This window comes from Bos grunniens, chromosome 11, assembly GCF_055505025.1.
Source record: "Bos grunniens cultivar Pamir isolate PY7600 chromosome 11, Bosgru_T2T1.0, whole genome shotgun sequence".
NCBI classification, from domain to species: Eukaryota; Metazoa; Chordata; class Mammalia; order Artiodactyla; family Bovidae; genus Bos; species Bos grunniens.
In genome coordinates this window covers 10,004,215-10,020,257 of record NC_141175.1, presented here as the reverse complement: position 1 = coordinate 10,020,257, position 16,043 = coordinate 10,004,215, and the positions used below count along the sequence as shown (strand labels likewise).

General features: G+C 49.2%; 1 protein-coding gene across 18 annotated transcripts in view; it reads left to right on the top strand.

Annotated features, from left to right (window-relative positions):
* RALGPS1 (Ral GEF with PH domain and SH3 binding motif 1) overlaps positions 1–16,043 on the top strand; it is a 299,000-nt gene that overhangs the window by 111,974 nt on the left and 170,983 nt on the right. For 14 of the 18 annotated variants that reach the window (XM_086325115.1, XM_086325110.1, XM_086325105.1 and 11 more), the window contains exons 7-8: positions 6,951–7,040; positions 9,907–9,999. In XM_086325115.1, the coding sequence (XP_086181241.1) occupies positions 6,951–7,040; positions 9,907–9,999 (183 nt within the window). The remainder of the gene's footprint in view (positions 1–6,950; positions 7,041–9,906; positions 10,000–16,043) is intronic. The other 4 variants (XM_086325117.1, XM_086325109.1, XM_086325108.1 and 1 more) reach the window with 1 other exon arrangement.

Sequence of the window (16,043 nt, the reverse complement as noted above, 5' to 3'; positions counted from 1 at the left end):
CCACGGAGCAATTAAGCCCGTGAGCTACAGCTATTGAGCCTGTGCTCTGAAGCCCAGGAGCCACAGCTACTGAGCCTGCATGCCTTAGAGATGGTGCTCTGCAATGAGAGAGGCCCCCACAAAAAGAAGCCCACGCACTGCAACTAGAGAGTAGCCCCTGCTTGCCACAACTAGAGAAAAGCCCGAGCGGCACCAAAGGCCCAGCACAGCCAGCAGTAAATAAATAAATAAACTTATTTTTTTTTAATCCCAGCAAGCTATTTCATGTGCTGTGTGCCGTGCTCAGGTGCTCAGTCATGTCCAACACTTTGTGACCCCATGGACTGTAGCCCGCCAGGCTTCTCTGTCCACAGTATTCTCCAGGCAAAAATCCTGGAGTGGGTTGTCATGCCCTCCTCCAGGGGATCTTCCCAACCCAGTGATTGAACCCCCATCTCCTGAGACTATTTCATAAATACCAACAAGCTGATTCTAAAGGTTATATGGAAAGGCTAAAGCCTTAGAATAACCAGAAAAAGAACAAAGTTGGAGGACTCACTCTGCTTGATTTCAGGACTGATTGTAAAGCTATAGTAATTGAGACAGTATGGTACTGGCAAAAGAATAGATACCTAGGTCGATAGAATAGAGAGCCCAGAACTAGACCCAGACAAATATAGGCAACTGACCTTTGACAAATGCATGAGGGCAGTTAGTGGAGAAAGGGTAATTTCTTGAACAAATAGTACTGAAACGGTTGGAAGTACTTTTGTGTGTTTGAAAAAATGAACCTGCAAGACTTTAGGCCTTCCGTAAAAATGAAATAAAAATTGACCATAGACCTAAATGTAAGACACAGAACTATAAGACTTAGGAGAAAACATAGGAGAAAATCTACATGACTGTTGGTGATGAGTTATTAGATATAACATCAAAGCTCAGTCCATGAAAGAAAAGAATTGGTAAGCTGGGCTTTATTAAAATTAAAATCTTATATTTTGCAAAAGACACAGTTAGGAGAATTAAAAGACAAAGCACAGCCTGGGGAAAATATTCATGAAACACACATCTAATAAGAGTTGAATCCAAACTATATTCTTAAAACTCAACAATAAGAAAGCAAGCCAATTAAAAAAAGGGCGAAAGATCTGAATAAATACTTTACCAAAGAAGATATACCAAAGGCATATACACATATGAAAAGATGCTCAGCGTTATTTGCCATTGGGAAAATGCAAAACACTACAACCTTTTAGAATGCCTAAAATACAAAAAGAAAAAAATCCTCCAAGCCAAAAAAACAACAAACAAAAACCTACACCAAACCTGGCAATACCAATTCTCGGCAAGTATTTGGAGCAATATACACTCGCATTTGCTGCTGGTGGGAATGAAAAAATGGTACAGCCCAGAAATCGCATTCTTCGATATTTATCCCGTTTATTTGGAATCTTGAGTCTACCTGTACACATACACGCAGATACACACAGTTGTTTATAGCAGCTTTGTTTGTAATGGTCAGACACTGAAAGTAACTAAGATGTCCCTCAGTAGGTTAAAGCATAGACAGATTGGTAAATTCATACAATGGAATAAATAGTATTCATTCAAAAAAAAAAAGGAAAGAATACACTCTCAAGTCATAGAAAGTCATGGAGGAATCTTAAATACATATTACAAGGTGAAAGAAGCCAGCCTGGGGAATTCCCTGGAGGTCCAGTGGTTAGGACTTTGTGCTTTCGTTGCCAAGGGCACAGGAACTAACATCTTGCAAGTAGCCCGATGTGGCCAAAAAAAGAAAGAAAAGTAGTCTAAGAAAGCAACATAAATGTGATTACCTACCCCATTTTTTTAAAAAAAAGTTCGGGAAAATGTTGAAAAAAATTCTGCAAAAGGTAAAACTGTAGAGATGGTAAGCAGATCTGTGTTTGCCAGAGGCGTGAGCAGGGGAGAGGGTTGAGTAAGTGAAGAGCAGGGGGATTTTTAGGGTGGAAACTGCTCTGTACGATGCCATGTGTTGGGTACACGCTGCTGTGCATTTGTGGAGACACATAGAACTTGACAGCACTAACAGTAAACCTCAGTGTACGCAGATTTTAGAAAACTCATTGTGGAGATTGAGGGGTCCTAGGATGGAATGTAGGTACCCACTCCAGTGTTCTTGCCTGGAGAATCCCAGGGACGGGGGAGCCTGGCGGGCTGCCGCCTATGGGGTCGCACAGAGTTGGACACGACTGAAGCGACGCAGCAGCAGCAGCAGCAGGATGGAATGTAGAACATAGCGCATGAGCCTCACTGGATTATAAATGTATGAAACAACCACGATGAGAAGGGTGAGGGGAGAAGGTGCAATCCTAAGAAACTCTGGAATTGAAGGGAGCCTGAGAGACTAAAGATGAAAGGACCTGTATGTAGTCTTACACTCTAGTAAAGGTGTTTCCCAAATGGGGATGGGCAACAATTCTGAAGCCATTATGCGTGGACACTGGAACTGAACAGTTAAGGAATTGGGTGGCAGATGGCGGGAACCCGGTTTCTCCCACCTGCTGGAGTGGGAAGTTACAGGCAAACAGGAGGAGAAGGCTAGAATGATCCATATGGTGATGGATTAGAGTTGGAGACATTAGTGTGTGCTCATTTAGTTTAGTATAGATACAGATGGTTAGATATAGAAATGTTTATAGGCATGTGTATATACAAGAGTTAGTACGTGCACAGGCACACACACACACACACACACACACACACACACACCTCCTTGCTCTGCCATCTGAGAGGACCTAGTAACAGTGATATCTCAGTAGCTCAAGCGTATATGCTCCCAGATTTTGGTTTCTAATTCCATTATCTAATAAAAGGAACCAAGGCTCCTTGGAGAAATGGCTGGTTTCAGACTGGGACAAGAAATGTACAGGATGAACCTGTAGCATTTTTTAAAGTTAATTAATTAGTTAGTTAATTAATTTTGGCTGTGTTGGGTCTTTGTTGCTGTGCTCTGGCTTTCTTTAGTTGCCATGAGCGGGGACTATTTTCTAATTGTGGTGCACAGGCTTTGTTGCCCCGCAGCACGTGGGATCTTCCCAGACCCCATGTCCCCTGCATTGGCAGGCGGATTCCTCACCACTGGACCACCAGGAAAGTCCCGTAACATCTTGTAGTTGCAGAGAGTAAAAAAGTGCTCAAACCAACCAACCAGTGCTGAGGGCATGTCAAAGCCAGCTGTCAGTAGCTGAAGCTGCAATGGCTTTGAGTATGAAATAAATAACATAGTTATAAAATAAATAACATAGTATCATAACCCAAAAGTATAAAATAAGTATTCATGAGTCCCTTTAAACAAATGATGGAATAAATAAATGGAGGTGACTAGACAAACCTCCTATGCAGAAGAATTCCAAATAATCCTTGTAGATAAACTGTCTCTTTCCTTCCATGACAACTTTCTTCCAAAGTGTGAGGTGATGGTGTTACTTATGCAACCTACTCCCTGTTGGTGGGCCTGTTCCTTTGCTTTATAAACAGTGCTTCGGAGAACTGGAAAGCACATATCCCTTTACATTTCTATATTTTTGTAAGATAAATATTCTAGGGAGATTATAACTTTAACGGCTTGAGAGACATGTTCAAGTTGTTCTTCAAAATGGCCCTTTAAGTTTTATAACCTCCCTCCCAAACAGCGTATAAGAGCACCAGTTTCTCCACACTCTTGGCACACTGTATGACTCACAAAGGGGTGATGCATTCACTTTGATATAAGAGACCTTTTACTAACCAAGAGTTAGAGGACAGGTGTCCCGATAGAAAGGTGGCTGGAGGACCAGAGCACATAGTTCACAGGCAGATAGTACAAATGGCTGATAAATGTTTGCAACAAAAAGCTGAGAAAAAAAGTGCAAGAAAAAAAAAATGTTAACTGAGAAATCATGAAAGAAATGCAGAATACGGGCAATAAGATGTTAGTTTGTCCATTATGTTAGTAAAGAAAAAAAAAGAACCGTAATAACTGATCTTGGCTCGTGTAAGGGAACACAACTCTGCTTCAACTTTGATGGATCAACAAAATAAACCTTGTGGAGGCCAAGTTTTTTTAATACATACTTCTGAAAAAAGGTACACATATTTTAATTCACCCCACCTTGAAAGAATTTATCCTCAGATCTTCATTAAAAATGTATAAAGATATATGTATAATTATATATATATATATGTATGTGTGTGTGTGTGTCTGTCTATCACAGCAAAAGAATTCGAAATAAGCTACCCAGCAGTACGAGGTTCCTTAGAGATGAGACAGCCCTGAGATGAATCACTTGGCAGCTACTAAAAAAAGAGTCAATATTCTTTTTCTTCATTTATTTTGCATTTTTAAAAATGTGATGTCCTTATTTATCTTTGGCTGTGCTGGGTCTTCCTTGCTGCGCCCAGGCTCTCTCAGGTTGCAGCGAGCAGGCTTCTCATCGTGATGGCTTCTCTTGTGGAGCACAGGCCTAGGGCACGCTGTCTTGGCAGTTGTGGTGCCCGGGCTTAGTTGCCAATGGCATGTGGTATCTTCCCAGACCAGGGATCGAACCTGTGTCCTCTGCATTGGCAGGTGAATTCTTAACCACTGGACCACCAGGAAAGTCCTTGATAGTCTTATTTGCTTATAAACACCCTTGTGATAGTATGATTAATATATACCAGTTTAACTGAAAAAGAGAAACAGGTTCTATGACTAGAAGGACATATGTTCTGTGACATGACAGGACACATATCACAGTGTTTATAACAGGGGGTCTGTATGTGAGAACGATCTTGCAAATGGCTTCTGTCTTTTGTGCTTATCTCTGTTCCTTTGTTTTCTGCATTAAGCTTCTCTTAAATTTTGTAGTTAAAAACAGAATTATAACAGTTTAAAACTATGCTGATTCTCCCTTTGAAATGCCCTTCTCTTTCACTTCTTCCCCCCATCTCCTGCAGCATGGCCCTAGCTCGAACCTGCCATCTCTCATTTAGACCCTCATATCAGTTTCCTGATGGGGGTCCCTGCCCCTACAAAAGGGTCTAGGCTGTCATCCCTGTGCTCAGAAGCCTCTGGAACTCTGCCCATGCAGCACAGTGTCCCCTTGTTGCTCCTGACCCCGGCAGTCTGGCCCTCGCTTCCCTTCCCTTCTAGCTTCAGCTTCCCTCCTACCCACCCCCACCCCTACCCCCCCAACCCCCCACCATGGGGCACCTACAACACCAGTCCTGTTGGCCCACTCAGCTCTCCCTGGTCTCCTTACCTGCCGAAGGTCTGCCGATCTCTCAAGGTCGACCTTCTCTAGGAAGCTGCCTTCTGTCATTGCCTTCTGCACACTCCAGTTCACTTGGTCTGAACGTCTTAATGGCCACAGCCACCAGCTGCCTTTTAACACAGTGACTTCTGGAGGATCCTGCCTCCTCCGGTATCCTCTGTGTCAGGCAAGGGCAGACAGGTCTGGGACTCACAGTGCCTGGAGCACATAGTAAGGGCTTTGTGAAAGTCTGCTGAACTGAGCTGATCCAGAGTTGCCTCTGCACACCATGTGCTGCAGATCAGAGCCAGCTCTGCCATATTCTGTAATTAAATATGTGTAATTTTTTGGCACATAAGCATCTATTAAATTCTACATATAAACGATCATACTTGAGATTTATGTGGCATAAAAGTATGCATGTATTAAAATATAAGGTTTATGGGCATATCATTTAGTATCAAGAAAATCTTTCTTCCGTAACCGGCTAGTAAACATTTGAGTCTGAACTTAATTTTAGGCAGTTCCTTGGAAAAAATGATTCTATGGAAACCCAGGCATGTCCTGGGGGCAACCACAGATGATTACGGAGAGAAAACTTTTCTATAATATTCCTGCTTAATATAAGAAACCAAATTCTGATTCTTGGTTAATCCTTTCTTGTTTTCTCACTGAAAAGTTAACAGTATTTCAGTAAAGAGAAGGCATGTGGTCGCAGCAGTAAACACGCCTTGTTAACTCTGGAGTATTCCTATTTGATTCTTTGTACAGTGTAGAGGTTTTAGATGCCTAGTTTTCATTCCATGCATCCCCTGCACTCTGTCCATCTCTCCTTTCTTTGCGGTGCTGTTGTTGCTCTCTTGGGCATCCAGGTTTCACAAAAAAACTGTTCTTATAGTCGTGAAACGTAAACAGGAAGACAAACCACTGCCCAGTGTTTCTTGGCATGAAAGGCCTCCTGTTTCATTGAGTCAACTAGACACTGGTGGATGACTTTCTTTTTCCCACCAGAGGATTCAGGGCCTCGGGGATGGTCAAATGTGAATGATATTCTGAAGCAAAAGTACCAGTATATCCTTTTGGCATATGCTGTCTGCAGAAAAATGTGTCCTTTAAACTGCATTGCTTTACGGAACTTTGAGAGATGCTTTTGTATCACATAAATAATTAGGCAAACCTCTTCTGGAAAATTAAATTGGTTACAATTGTTCGTATACAGCTGAGTCCTTCTTGCCTTGGGTCTGGCTGGGAATGTGGATCTCATGGATGGTACTGCCAGCATGCATATCCCTTTGTCTGCCATTTGTCCATTCATCCATCCAACCATCCATCCATCCATCCATCCACCCATCCATTGTTCCTCCTGAGCAAGAATCCTGTCTGTTTCATCTCAAAATTCCCTTCACCTCCTTCAGGGAGACCCATGTGTCATGCAGGCCCAGGAGGTCCCCTGGACGAGGATGGACATACTTTCTGCTCTCAGCATCGCTGTGTGTGTTGGAGAGCTGGTGCTGACAACAACGACGCCCCCCCTCCACCGGCCCCTGCAGGGTTGGATGTCATAGAGAGACCCTGAACCTCCTCAGCCCTAGGGTGTGTTCTCCCCACCTCCTGGAAGTCCCACAGAAGTGGTAGGCAGGGCAAATTGGGTGGCCTGTCATTTAACAACGTTTTTGGTGTGTGTGTGTGTGTGTGTGTCTGTGTTTGACTCTCCAGGTCAGTTTTTGGGTTGTACGAGAAATTCTAACAGCACAGACTTTAAAAATAAGGGCAGAAATCCTGAGCCATTTTGTGAAAATAGCCAAGGTAAGCTGTTTTGTTATTACTTCTTTCCTTCCTGTCCTATCTCTTTTTGTCTCAGAAATGTGTTTCCTTGGTACTTCGGGAGCTAGTTCGCTCTGGACCTGCGGGGCAGGGTTCAGACCAGCGGCAGTGACCTGACTTCCCCAGGCAGAGACAGCTGCAGGACCAGCCTGACCGCCTGCGTGGCCTCCCAGCCCCTGTGTGCGCACAGGCAGGTGCCCTCTGCCCTGTGATTTTGGCAGCCAACCACCCTTTATAAGCTGGCCTTTCACAGACTCTCCCTGTGACACCAAGGGCTACCCCTGGGATCTGTTCCCCTCCTATTCATATCCAGGCAGTGCTGGTGGCTCTCAGCATCAGTGGTTGTGATACCATCACATCCTGCACAATTTGTCCCCAGTCAGCAGAACTCACCGCACCCCATCCTGCGCTCAAGGCCTGGCCTGATGACCTCTCTGCCCCACTCCCACCTCCCGACCCTGCTCAGATGGGATCAGTCCTGGCCAGTGTCTGGGCACCAGGCTCACGTCTCCACCCCACATTTCCCCTCCTCTTCCTTCATCTCTGCCAGCCCAGGATGCGATCCCATGGGCCTTCCTGGACCACACTCATCACTTAACACGGTCCTGCCAGCTCCTCCCAGTCCACCACCCCTGACCACAGGGCTTGCCTGCCTCAGCAGAACATCATTCTGTGTGGCTCACTGCCTGCTTCCTGTGTGTGCTGCTGTCTTCCCAGGCGGGTGCTAGGCCAGCTCACTTATATGCAGCCCCTCTCTGGCCAGGCCCCATAGAGGCTGCTGTACAGAAATAATTGCATTTGACACTCACATTATTATCATCCCATTTCCAGAGGAGGAAGGGGAGGCTTAGAGAGGTGGGTGTCCATGCCGAGGCCCTCAGAGTCAGTCGGAGCATGTCTCTGTTCTTCACAGCAAGGTTAAGTGCGTCCGGCTGTAAGTATGCAGGGGCACAGACACTTTTATGTCCTGAAGTACCTGGAACCGCGCTGGGCTTAGTGGTACTTGTTGCTGTCGATGAGTTCTTGCTGGGCCACGAGAGAAAGTGGGACAGAGTTCCAGCCCACCTGGTGCTTTCAGTTTGAAAGTTTACAGTCCCCACCTGAGGAGCCCGCAACGATTCCTCCTTAAGCTCTGCCATTTCCCGATGGCGGACCATCGTGCTGACGCTGTGTGCCCCGGGTGTGTCTGGTGTGAGCCTCTCCTTTCTCTGGGCCTTGGTTTTCCATCTATGCAATGAAAGGAGTGGATTAGATAATCTCCCAGAGGACCTTCAGCTCTGAAAGGAATCCTGTGACAAGCACAGCAATTCAGATACAAAGGATGAAAAGCTCCCTCAGAGGATCTATTATTACCCACAGGAAGCAGTTAGGGAGTATTACAGATGTGTGAAATGCAGCAGTCACTAGTGCGGTAAGGGAGAAATCCCTGGGTAGGAACAGCTGTGAGAACCAGGCATAGTCCTCCTCACGTATTTGCTCATTTACTAGGTCCTGCTCTGTGCTGTCCTAGGCCCGAGGGCTGTGATGGTACAGCCCACTTCACCCCTGATGAGAATCCACTCTCATCTGCCCCTCTCTCACCCGGGACCGTGTGTTGTCTGAGAGCAGGGGTGAAGTGGGAGCTAACATCACAGCCCTCGGGCCTAGGACAGCACAGAGCAGGACCTAGTAAATGAGCAAATATGTGAGGAGGACTATGCCTGGTCCTCACAGCTCTTCCTACCCAGGGATTTCTCCCTTATAGGTGTGTCCTTTGGCAAGTTCTGCTTGACCAGAACCTGGCATCAGGAACAGCATACAGTGCAGTGTGGGCTGCCCGTTCTCCGTCAGGAAGACTTGGCCCCAACCCCTACCCCTTCCTCGTCACTTGTCGTGGGTGCTTCCAAGCCCTGGTGCCGCTCCCTCTAGTATGTCTTTCCTGACCATGCTCCCAAGTCTAGGAGGTAGAAACCCCCACCTGTGTGTTCCCAGGGCGCTGAGGAGATGTACAGGCTGCTGTGGGAACACAGGTTGGGGGTTCTGGTCAAGCAGGTTACATGCACAGCCCATGCAGCAGAGGCTCCTCGTTTTAAGTCTGAAGACGTGGAGGCTCAGAAGGCGTAGGTAACTTGCCAAAGGACACACCTGTAGTGGGAACCGGAGTTGGCCCCAGACCTCTCGGTCCCATGGAGCCAGCCGGCTACACAGCCTTCACTGACTCCCGAGAGTGAGAAGCGGAGCCCAGGTCCTGATCGCAGGTTTTTCCCCAGCGTAGAACCAAGAGCAGAGCAATTACATTTTTCTGCGCTTACCCTCACTCTCGTGGTGAGGAACTTGTCTGAGATGGTATTAAATCCAAATGTTCTCACTCATTTGGGGTCTGACTCAGGGGAGCATGGTCCGTGTCTGGGAAGCCAGAGCTGCGTGTTCCCAGCAGATTGATAGCATCTCTCCTCAGCCTCCCTCATGCCGGGTGTGAAGGTGATCACAGAAGACCCACGCTGATATTGTTGGCACAGCGGGGGTTCCAGTTTACAGAAGCCTGCTGGGACAGTTGAGATTCATCTAAAAAAGGAGCAGGAAGGACACTATCAAACCTCATCCAGGCCACGTTTCTGTCCAGCAGCCAGACTAGTCAGCTTATGCAATTTGGCACATGTTTCAGATGCACACTCACCTTTTGACAATTTGAAAGAAAAAGAGCATATGGTTCCTATGAACTTCCTAGAACTATATTTTCTACATGAGATATTTTTAAATGTAATTGAATTTCATAAATATGACAGCATTTGGTAACACTTCAGCATGTTTTTGTTCTGTTGTTTATAGCAGCAGAGTAATCAATTCCATATCTTTTTTTTCCCCCCAGAAACTTCTAGAACTCAACAACCTTCATTCTCTCATGTCTGTGGTGTCAGCATTGCAGAGCGCACCCATCTTCAGGCTGACGAAAACCTGGGCTGTAAGTTAATCTCCCTAAGACTGTTCCTTCCGTCTGGGCTGTCATTTCTTGGGTGAGGTTCTCCATTCCTGAGGCCCAGAAGCCTTTCTCGGTCTGCTGTTTGCCACCAACACAGGATGACTGTGGGTTAATTGTGTCCCGTGGCCACACTCTCCCCTTCAATGACCTCGACCCAGTTCTGGGACAGGGAAGCTGTGAGGATGCTGGTGTGGCTGGGGTCAGAAGGGCCCCTAGAGTGGCCCCTCCTGGACCTGACAGCATCACATATGATGGTGGGGTCAGTGGCGTGATGTTTGCTCCCCTGGCCCCAAACTGCCCTGGGGAAGTCCTCCGGGCTGATGGTTTGCAATTGCCCCAGGGCTGCTGACTGTACATCTCAAGAGTTTCTCTGGAGAAACCTGTGACCTTCATGTAGGGAAAAATGATTTTTTTTTTCCTGAAGGCCATGGATAATTTCAGCTCAGAGGTGGAGTCTGATCGTTATATAATTGAGTCTGTAGGAAAGTTTTTCTGCTGTAAAAATACTTTAAAAATATCTCAGGCCTCTTTATCCTCCCGAGCTTGGCACCATGCCTGACAGGGGGGAAGTCATGGCTCTCCACCTCTCATTAGCATTCACCTCCTGGCCCACCTGGTCCGGGGTCTCACCTCCTAGTCTGGGGTCTCACCTTCTAGTCCGGGGCCTCAACTCCTGGTCTGGGTCTCTCACGGCCACACAGCCCCAGCCTTTCAAGACCTATTTATGTCCCACAGAACTGAAGGAAAGTGTATGGAACCATCAGCTGTGCCTCTGTAGCTCATTTCCGAACTTCTCTCTGCCAGCCTGCGGGGCTGGGCTCTGTTTCAGACTTGGCTGGTTCAGGGGCCTATAAAATACTTAGGGATTATGTTGTAGGTGATCAGAAGTGAGCCTTGTTTCTTTAAATTGCAATTTTCCATAGATGAAGCCACAGCAAAGTGGAACGAGAGGTGTTAGCCCGGAATCAGAAAACCAGGTCTGTGTTCAGGCACCATCTGTGCAGAGTGATTCTGTGGGTCTCGTCTCCTTGTGTCTACTCAGAGAGCTTGGCCTGAATCTGTGGTGTTCCATCAGTGCTTCGGGGAGCCCAGGGGCTCCTTGGAGCTGCCTCAGGGCCAGCAGGGCCTGGGGCAGAGGCGGGAGGGAGTCCAGCAGGCCGCCTGGGCACGATTCCTGCCAGAGCGGCTCGGCTATATCAGTTTTACGTCTTGGGCTTCTGGGTGAACTTGAGTTGAGCAATGGCTTTGGAGGTTAGAAGCAAGTTTGGAAGCCACTGGTCTCTGTGGTTGCTGCCAGCCCTGTGATTTCCCCGAGTGCATCTGAGCCCTGAGACTTTTTTCAAAAGTTGCTTGGAGATTCTTTCTCAAATGAATTTTCCATCATTTAGGTGCTGCTATTGTTTCTTGGACTGCTGGGAGCTATGTGTGGGCCCTGAAGAAGGAATGATGATTCTCACGGTGCACAGAGCTCACTGTCAGTAACACAGGGACTCTCGGTGGCCCCTGTAAGTGGCACAGTCAGTGAGAGCAGCAGGGGGTCAGCGCACGAGGGACCAGGGTGGCTCCAGCACAGAGATGCCACCCAGTCATGAATGGGCAGGGCCCGTCCATGGAGCTTTGACCAGCGTTCTCCCCAGATGCCGTGCCCAGCCCTGGATGGTGGCAGCGTCAGGCCAGAGCAGCCCCCAGGACCGATCGCTGTGGCTCGACAGAGCCCTGTGCCACGGTGGCCAGTCATCACGGCTGGGTATGAAAACAAATCTCCCACAGCTCCCCAGGGAGCCAGGAATGAAATATCCACCCAGGACCCATTTGAAAACCTGAGCTTCCTCACCTAACTCCCTTCCAGGCCACAGGGGTCAGCTGTTCTTCCTTACAGATCTGCCCAGTGCTGCCCTAAAAGCTTTCCCTGTATTAACTCATTTCCTCTTGACAGCTCCCTGTCGAGGCTGCCACTGCTGTCAGTGTTCTCAGTTACAGATGAGGAGACGGAGGCGCAGGGCGGTGGGAGGACACGCAGGGTTCCCTGGCCTGAAGGCAGAGCAGAAACCAAACTCAACCGTCTGTTCCAGAGTCTCCGTGCTTCCCCAACACACCCCACGGAGCTCAGCAGGAAAGACAGCACCCACGGCCTCTTGGCACTCAGAACAAGAGAGGGGTCCTGTTTTCTTGTCCCCTTCATCCGCAGCGCTCCGATAGGACCCTGGAAGATGAGATAAGCAGACTGTTGGTGCTACCCCAGGCCATGGAGCCTCTGTTCTGGCTGCCGCTGCTACTGGCTAGGCCACAGCCTCTGGGGTTCATCCTTCTTTTGCCATTCATTTCTGGTAATGAGATTAGCTCGGGAAATGTTGCCAGGAAAGAGCTGTTTTCCTTCTCCCTGCTTGTCCCTTGATCTGGGGAAGGGAAGTCAGAGGGCCCCAGGGAGGAGACACGCCAGTGAGGCAGGGAGCTGCAGCCAGGCCTTGAAGGCCGCCTTTTGGTCACTTGCTGCTGCTGCTGCTGCTAAATCGCCTCAGTCTCGTCCGACTCTGTGCGACCCCATAGACGGCAGCCCACCAGGCTCCCCCGTCACTGGGATTCTCCAGGCAAGAACACTGGAGTGGGTTGCCATTTCCTTCTCCAATGCATGAAAGTGAGAAGTGAAAGAAGTCGCTCAGTCGTGTCCGACTCTTAGCGACCCCGTGGACTGCAGCCCACCAGGCTCCTCCGTCCATGGGATTTTTCCAGGCAAGAGTACTGGAGTGGGGTGCCATTGCCTTCTCCGTTTGGTTACTTACTCCTTGGTTAGTCCATGGCTTCAGCTGCCTACTCCCCCGCAATCGCCTGGAATTGGCCCTGACTTTGACCTCTCAGTGGGCATCTAGCTGGTGGGAGCTAGGGACAGGCCAGGAAGCTGAGTTTGTGTGTCACCGGAGAACAGGGACCCAGGGCAGCAACAGCTGTTATTTTTCTGAGAAATCTCCCCATGGCTTCCTAAGGACTGAGGACCAGGACTGTTTTCTTGGTTACACAGGGCTGCTTACCAGGGTAAAAGAGAGGGAGATGCAGCTTCCTAGGAGATAAATATAGCAGCCGCCAGCAGTTGTGTTGGGGAGAGAGGAGCTGATCCACTTGGGGTGGATCACAGTACAACATCTCCAAGGCCACGTGTGGGGAGCTGTTTGCTCTGGGCAAACCCGCTGTTCAGCCTTTGTTTCAGACCATTCTCTCCCCTTTCGCCCACCTGTCTTGTTAGTCCAAGGACAGCTGCTGGTGCAGGGCATTTGGGAAGTGGGCCAAACACGCCATCTTTCTCCTTCATCCGTATCCACCCCCAGCCCAGTGGAGTTGGCGATGCCACAGTATTCCTGACACTCTCTCCACCTGTCGGGACGGAGAACATGGGGCGTCTGTTCTGCAGTGCTGCCCACAGGCCGGCCTCCCTCTTTGACTGCCTTCCTTCTTGATGAAGTTGGATATTTGCTCTGTATCCCCAGTGCCCAGCTGAGTTTACAGTGGGTCGTTTGACTTCTATGCATTTGTTGTGTTCATTTGCATCCTTCTTTTGCTACTTCTTTTCCTGCTAATGAGATTAGCCATTGAAATTGCCCCGAAACTGCTGTTTCCCTTCCCCGCACCTGTCCCTTGATATGGGACTGGTGAGAACACATGGGCCCACAGGGCAGGGGGAGCAGACACACCAGCTGTATGAGCCCCAAGGTCAGCGCTTTAACAGGCTTCATTGTGCAGAGACGGAAGCTGAGGCTTCCTGTGACCTGCCCAAGATCACGGAGCTGGTGAGAGCCAGCGCCAGCACAGCACAGCTCTGCCTCATGGGACACTCGTCCACATCCTTGTCCGTTTGCCGGATGACCTGTCTGTGATAGAACTTGATGTTGGAGTCAGGCCAGGCACAGGGCAAGGAAGAGTGGGCACCCATGCTGCCCGGGAAGTGAGGCTGGAGATGTGAGATTGGCACACTGGCCCTGGCGACAGGGTGTGACCAGCTCCCTGAGTGCTGTCCCTGGGTTGCCCTAAAACCCTGGCTATCTGGGAAACCTGGGTGGAAGGGGGTTACAGGTGTGAGAAGAGACCTGCCACTTGATTTCCCCATGGACAGCCTTCAGTGAGGGCCAGCTGGTCATTACTGGGTGGGCAGGGCAGCCTGTCGGCCTGGCTGCTGAGCACCAGTGGCTTGGTGGTCTGTGACAAGACGGAGGCTGACCTTGCGCGCAGGCCCACACATACCAGGCCCTTCATAAATGCTGGTTGGTTGTGCCAACAGGGACAGAGTCACCTTCTGCTGGCCTGGGAAAGTGCAGACAGGGTTTGATTTATCCCAGTGCTAGGCCCACTTTGGAATATCAGCGGCCTCAAAGCCACGAGACCTAAGCAAGAAGTCCTATCAGCCAGCTCTGATTTCCTGAGCACACGTACCATATGGCTCTTATTCATTTCTGCAAATCAAGTATTTATCAAACTCTCCCTTTCCCGCTCCATGCCAGGCCCTTAGGCTATGGTCAAAGCCCCTGTCTCATGGGCTTTTATGTTATCCAAGGGAGATACTGCCTATGTATGGATGTGAGAGTTGGACTATGAAGAAAGCCGAGTGCTGAAGAATTGATGCTTTTGAACTGTGGTGTTGGAGAAGACTCTTGAGAGTCCCTTGGACTGCAAGGAGATCCAACCAGTCCATTCTGAAGGAGATCAGCCCTGGGATTTCTTTGGAAGGAATGATGCTAAAGCTGAAACTCCAGTACTTTGGCCACCTCATGCGAAGAGTTGACTCATTGGAAAAGACCCTGATACTGGGAGGGGTTGGGGGCAGGAGGAGAAGGGGACCACAGAGGATGAGATGGCTGGATGGCATCACTGACTCGATGGACGTGAGTCTGAGTGAACTCCGGGAGTTGGTGATGGACAGGGAGGCCTGGTGTGCTGTGATTCATGGGGTTGCAAAGAGTCGGACACGACTGAGCAACTGAAGTGAACTGAAGCACATGCGGGAAGTGATCAATAAATGTGTGCTGAATGCATGAAGTAATGAACCAAGAGCTGTCAGATGGGAATAAAAGTGATGCTGAAGACCCAAAGAGGAGGATCGGTAGGAATCAACTGAGTGTCCAGGGAATGCCTCTCTCAGACCTGAGTGACAAGAGGGAGCCAGCCGCGCCAAGAAGTGGGCGCAGCCAGCACAGAGATCGCGGTGGAAGAAACTCCACAGCCAGTGTGGCCGGAGCACAGTGGGCCTAGGGGACGCTGTGAGCATACTGTGGGCGGGCTGCAGGGCCGCTGGGGAGGGGCTCAGCCTGGAGAGAAGTTCATACAGGAGACAGACACGATCTGGTTCACAGCTGCTTTTTGTGTTTTGTTTTTTAAAATTAACGTTTCAACTCTGTGGCTTCCCACGTGACACTAGTGGTAGAGAACCCACCTGTCAATGCAGGGGGTGGTTAAGAGACTCGGGTTCTATCCCTGGTTGGGAAGATCCCCTGGAGGAAGGCATGGCAGCACACTCCAGTGTTCTTGCCCAGAGAATCCCATGGACAGAGGACCCTGGTGGGCTACAGTACGTAGGGTTGCAAAGAGTTGGACATGACTGAAGCAACTGAGCATGTGTGCACTCTGTGAAAGGCAGATTGCAGAGGAGGTGCAGGGGGGCAAGAGTGGAAATGAGGCTGGGTTAGGGCGTTAGGGCAGAATCCAGGAGTGAGCCAGTGCTGGCTAAACTGGGGCAGTGGCAGTGCATGGGAGAGAAGGAAAGTGAGAGAGGAGGGATTCTGAAGACAGAGGTGGCGGGATTTGTGAAGGATGGGATGTCAGAGATGAAGCAAGGAGGGGCCTGGAGAGTGGTTCCTAGGTTTGAGGCCTGAGCAGCTGGGAACTCAGGTCTAGGGCTAGAGAGAGATTGGGATGAGCTCAAGGAGGCGGCCACCACTGGGGCATGGAGGAGAAGATAGATGGGGCTCTCCAAGCCAGGGAGACCCCACGGGACAGGGGTCTGTCTAGAGGACAGGGAAGCCTGGCATGCTGCAGTCCATGGG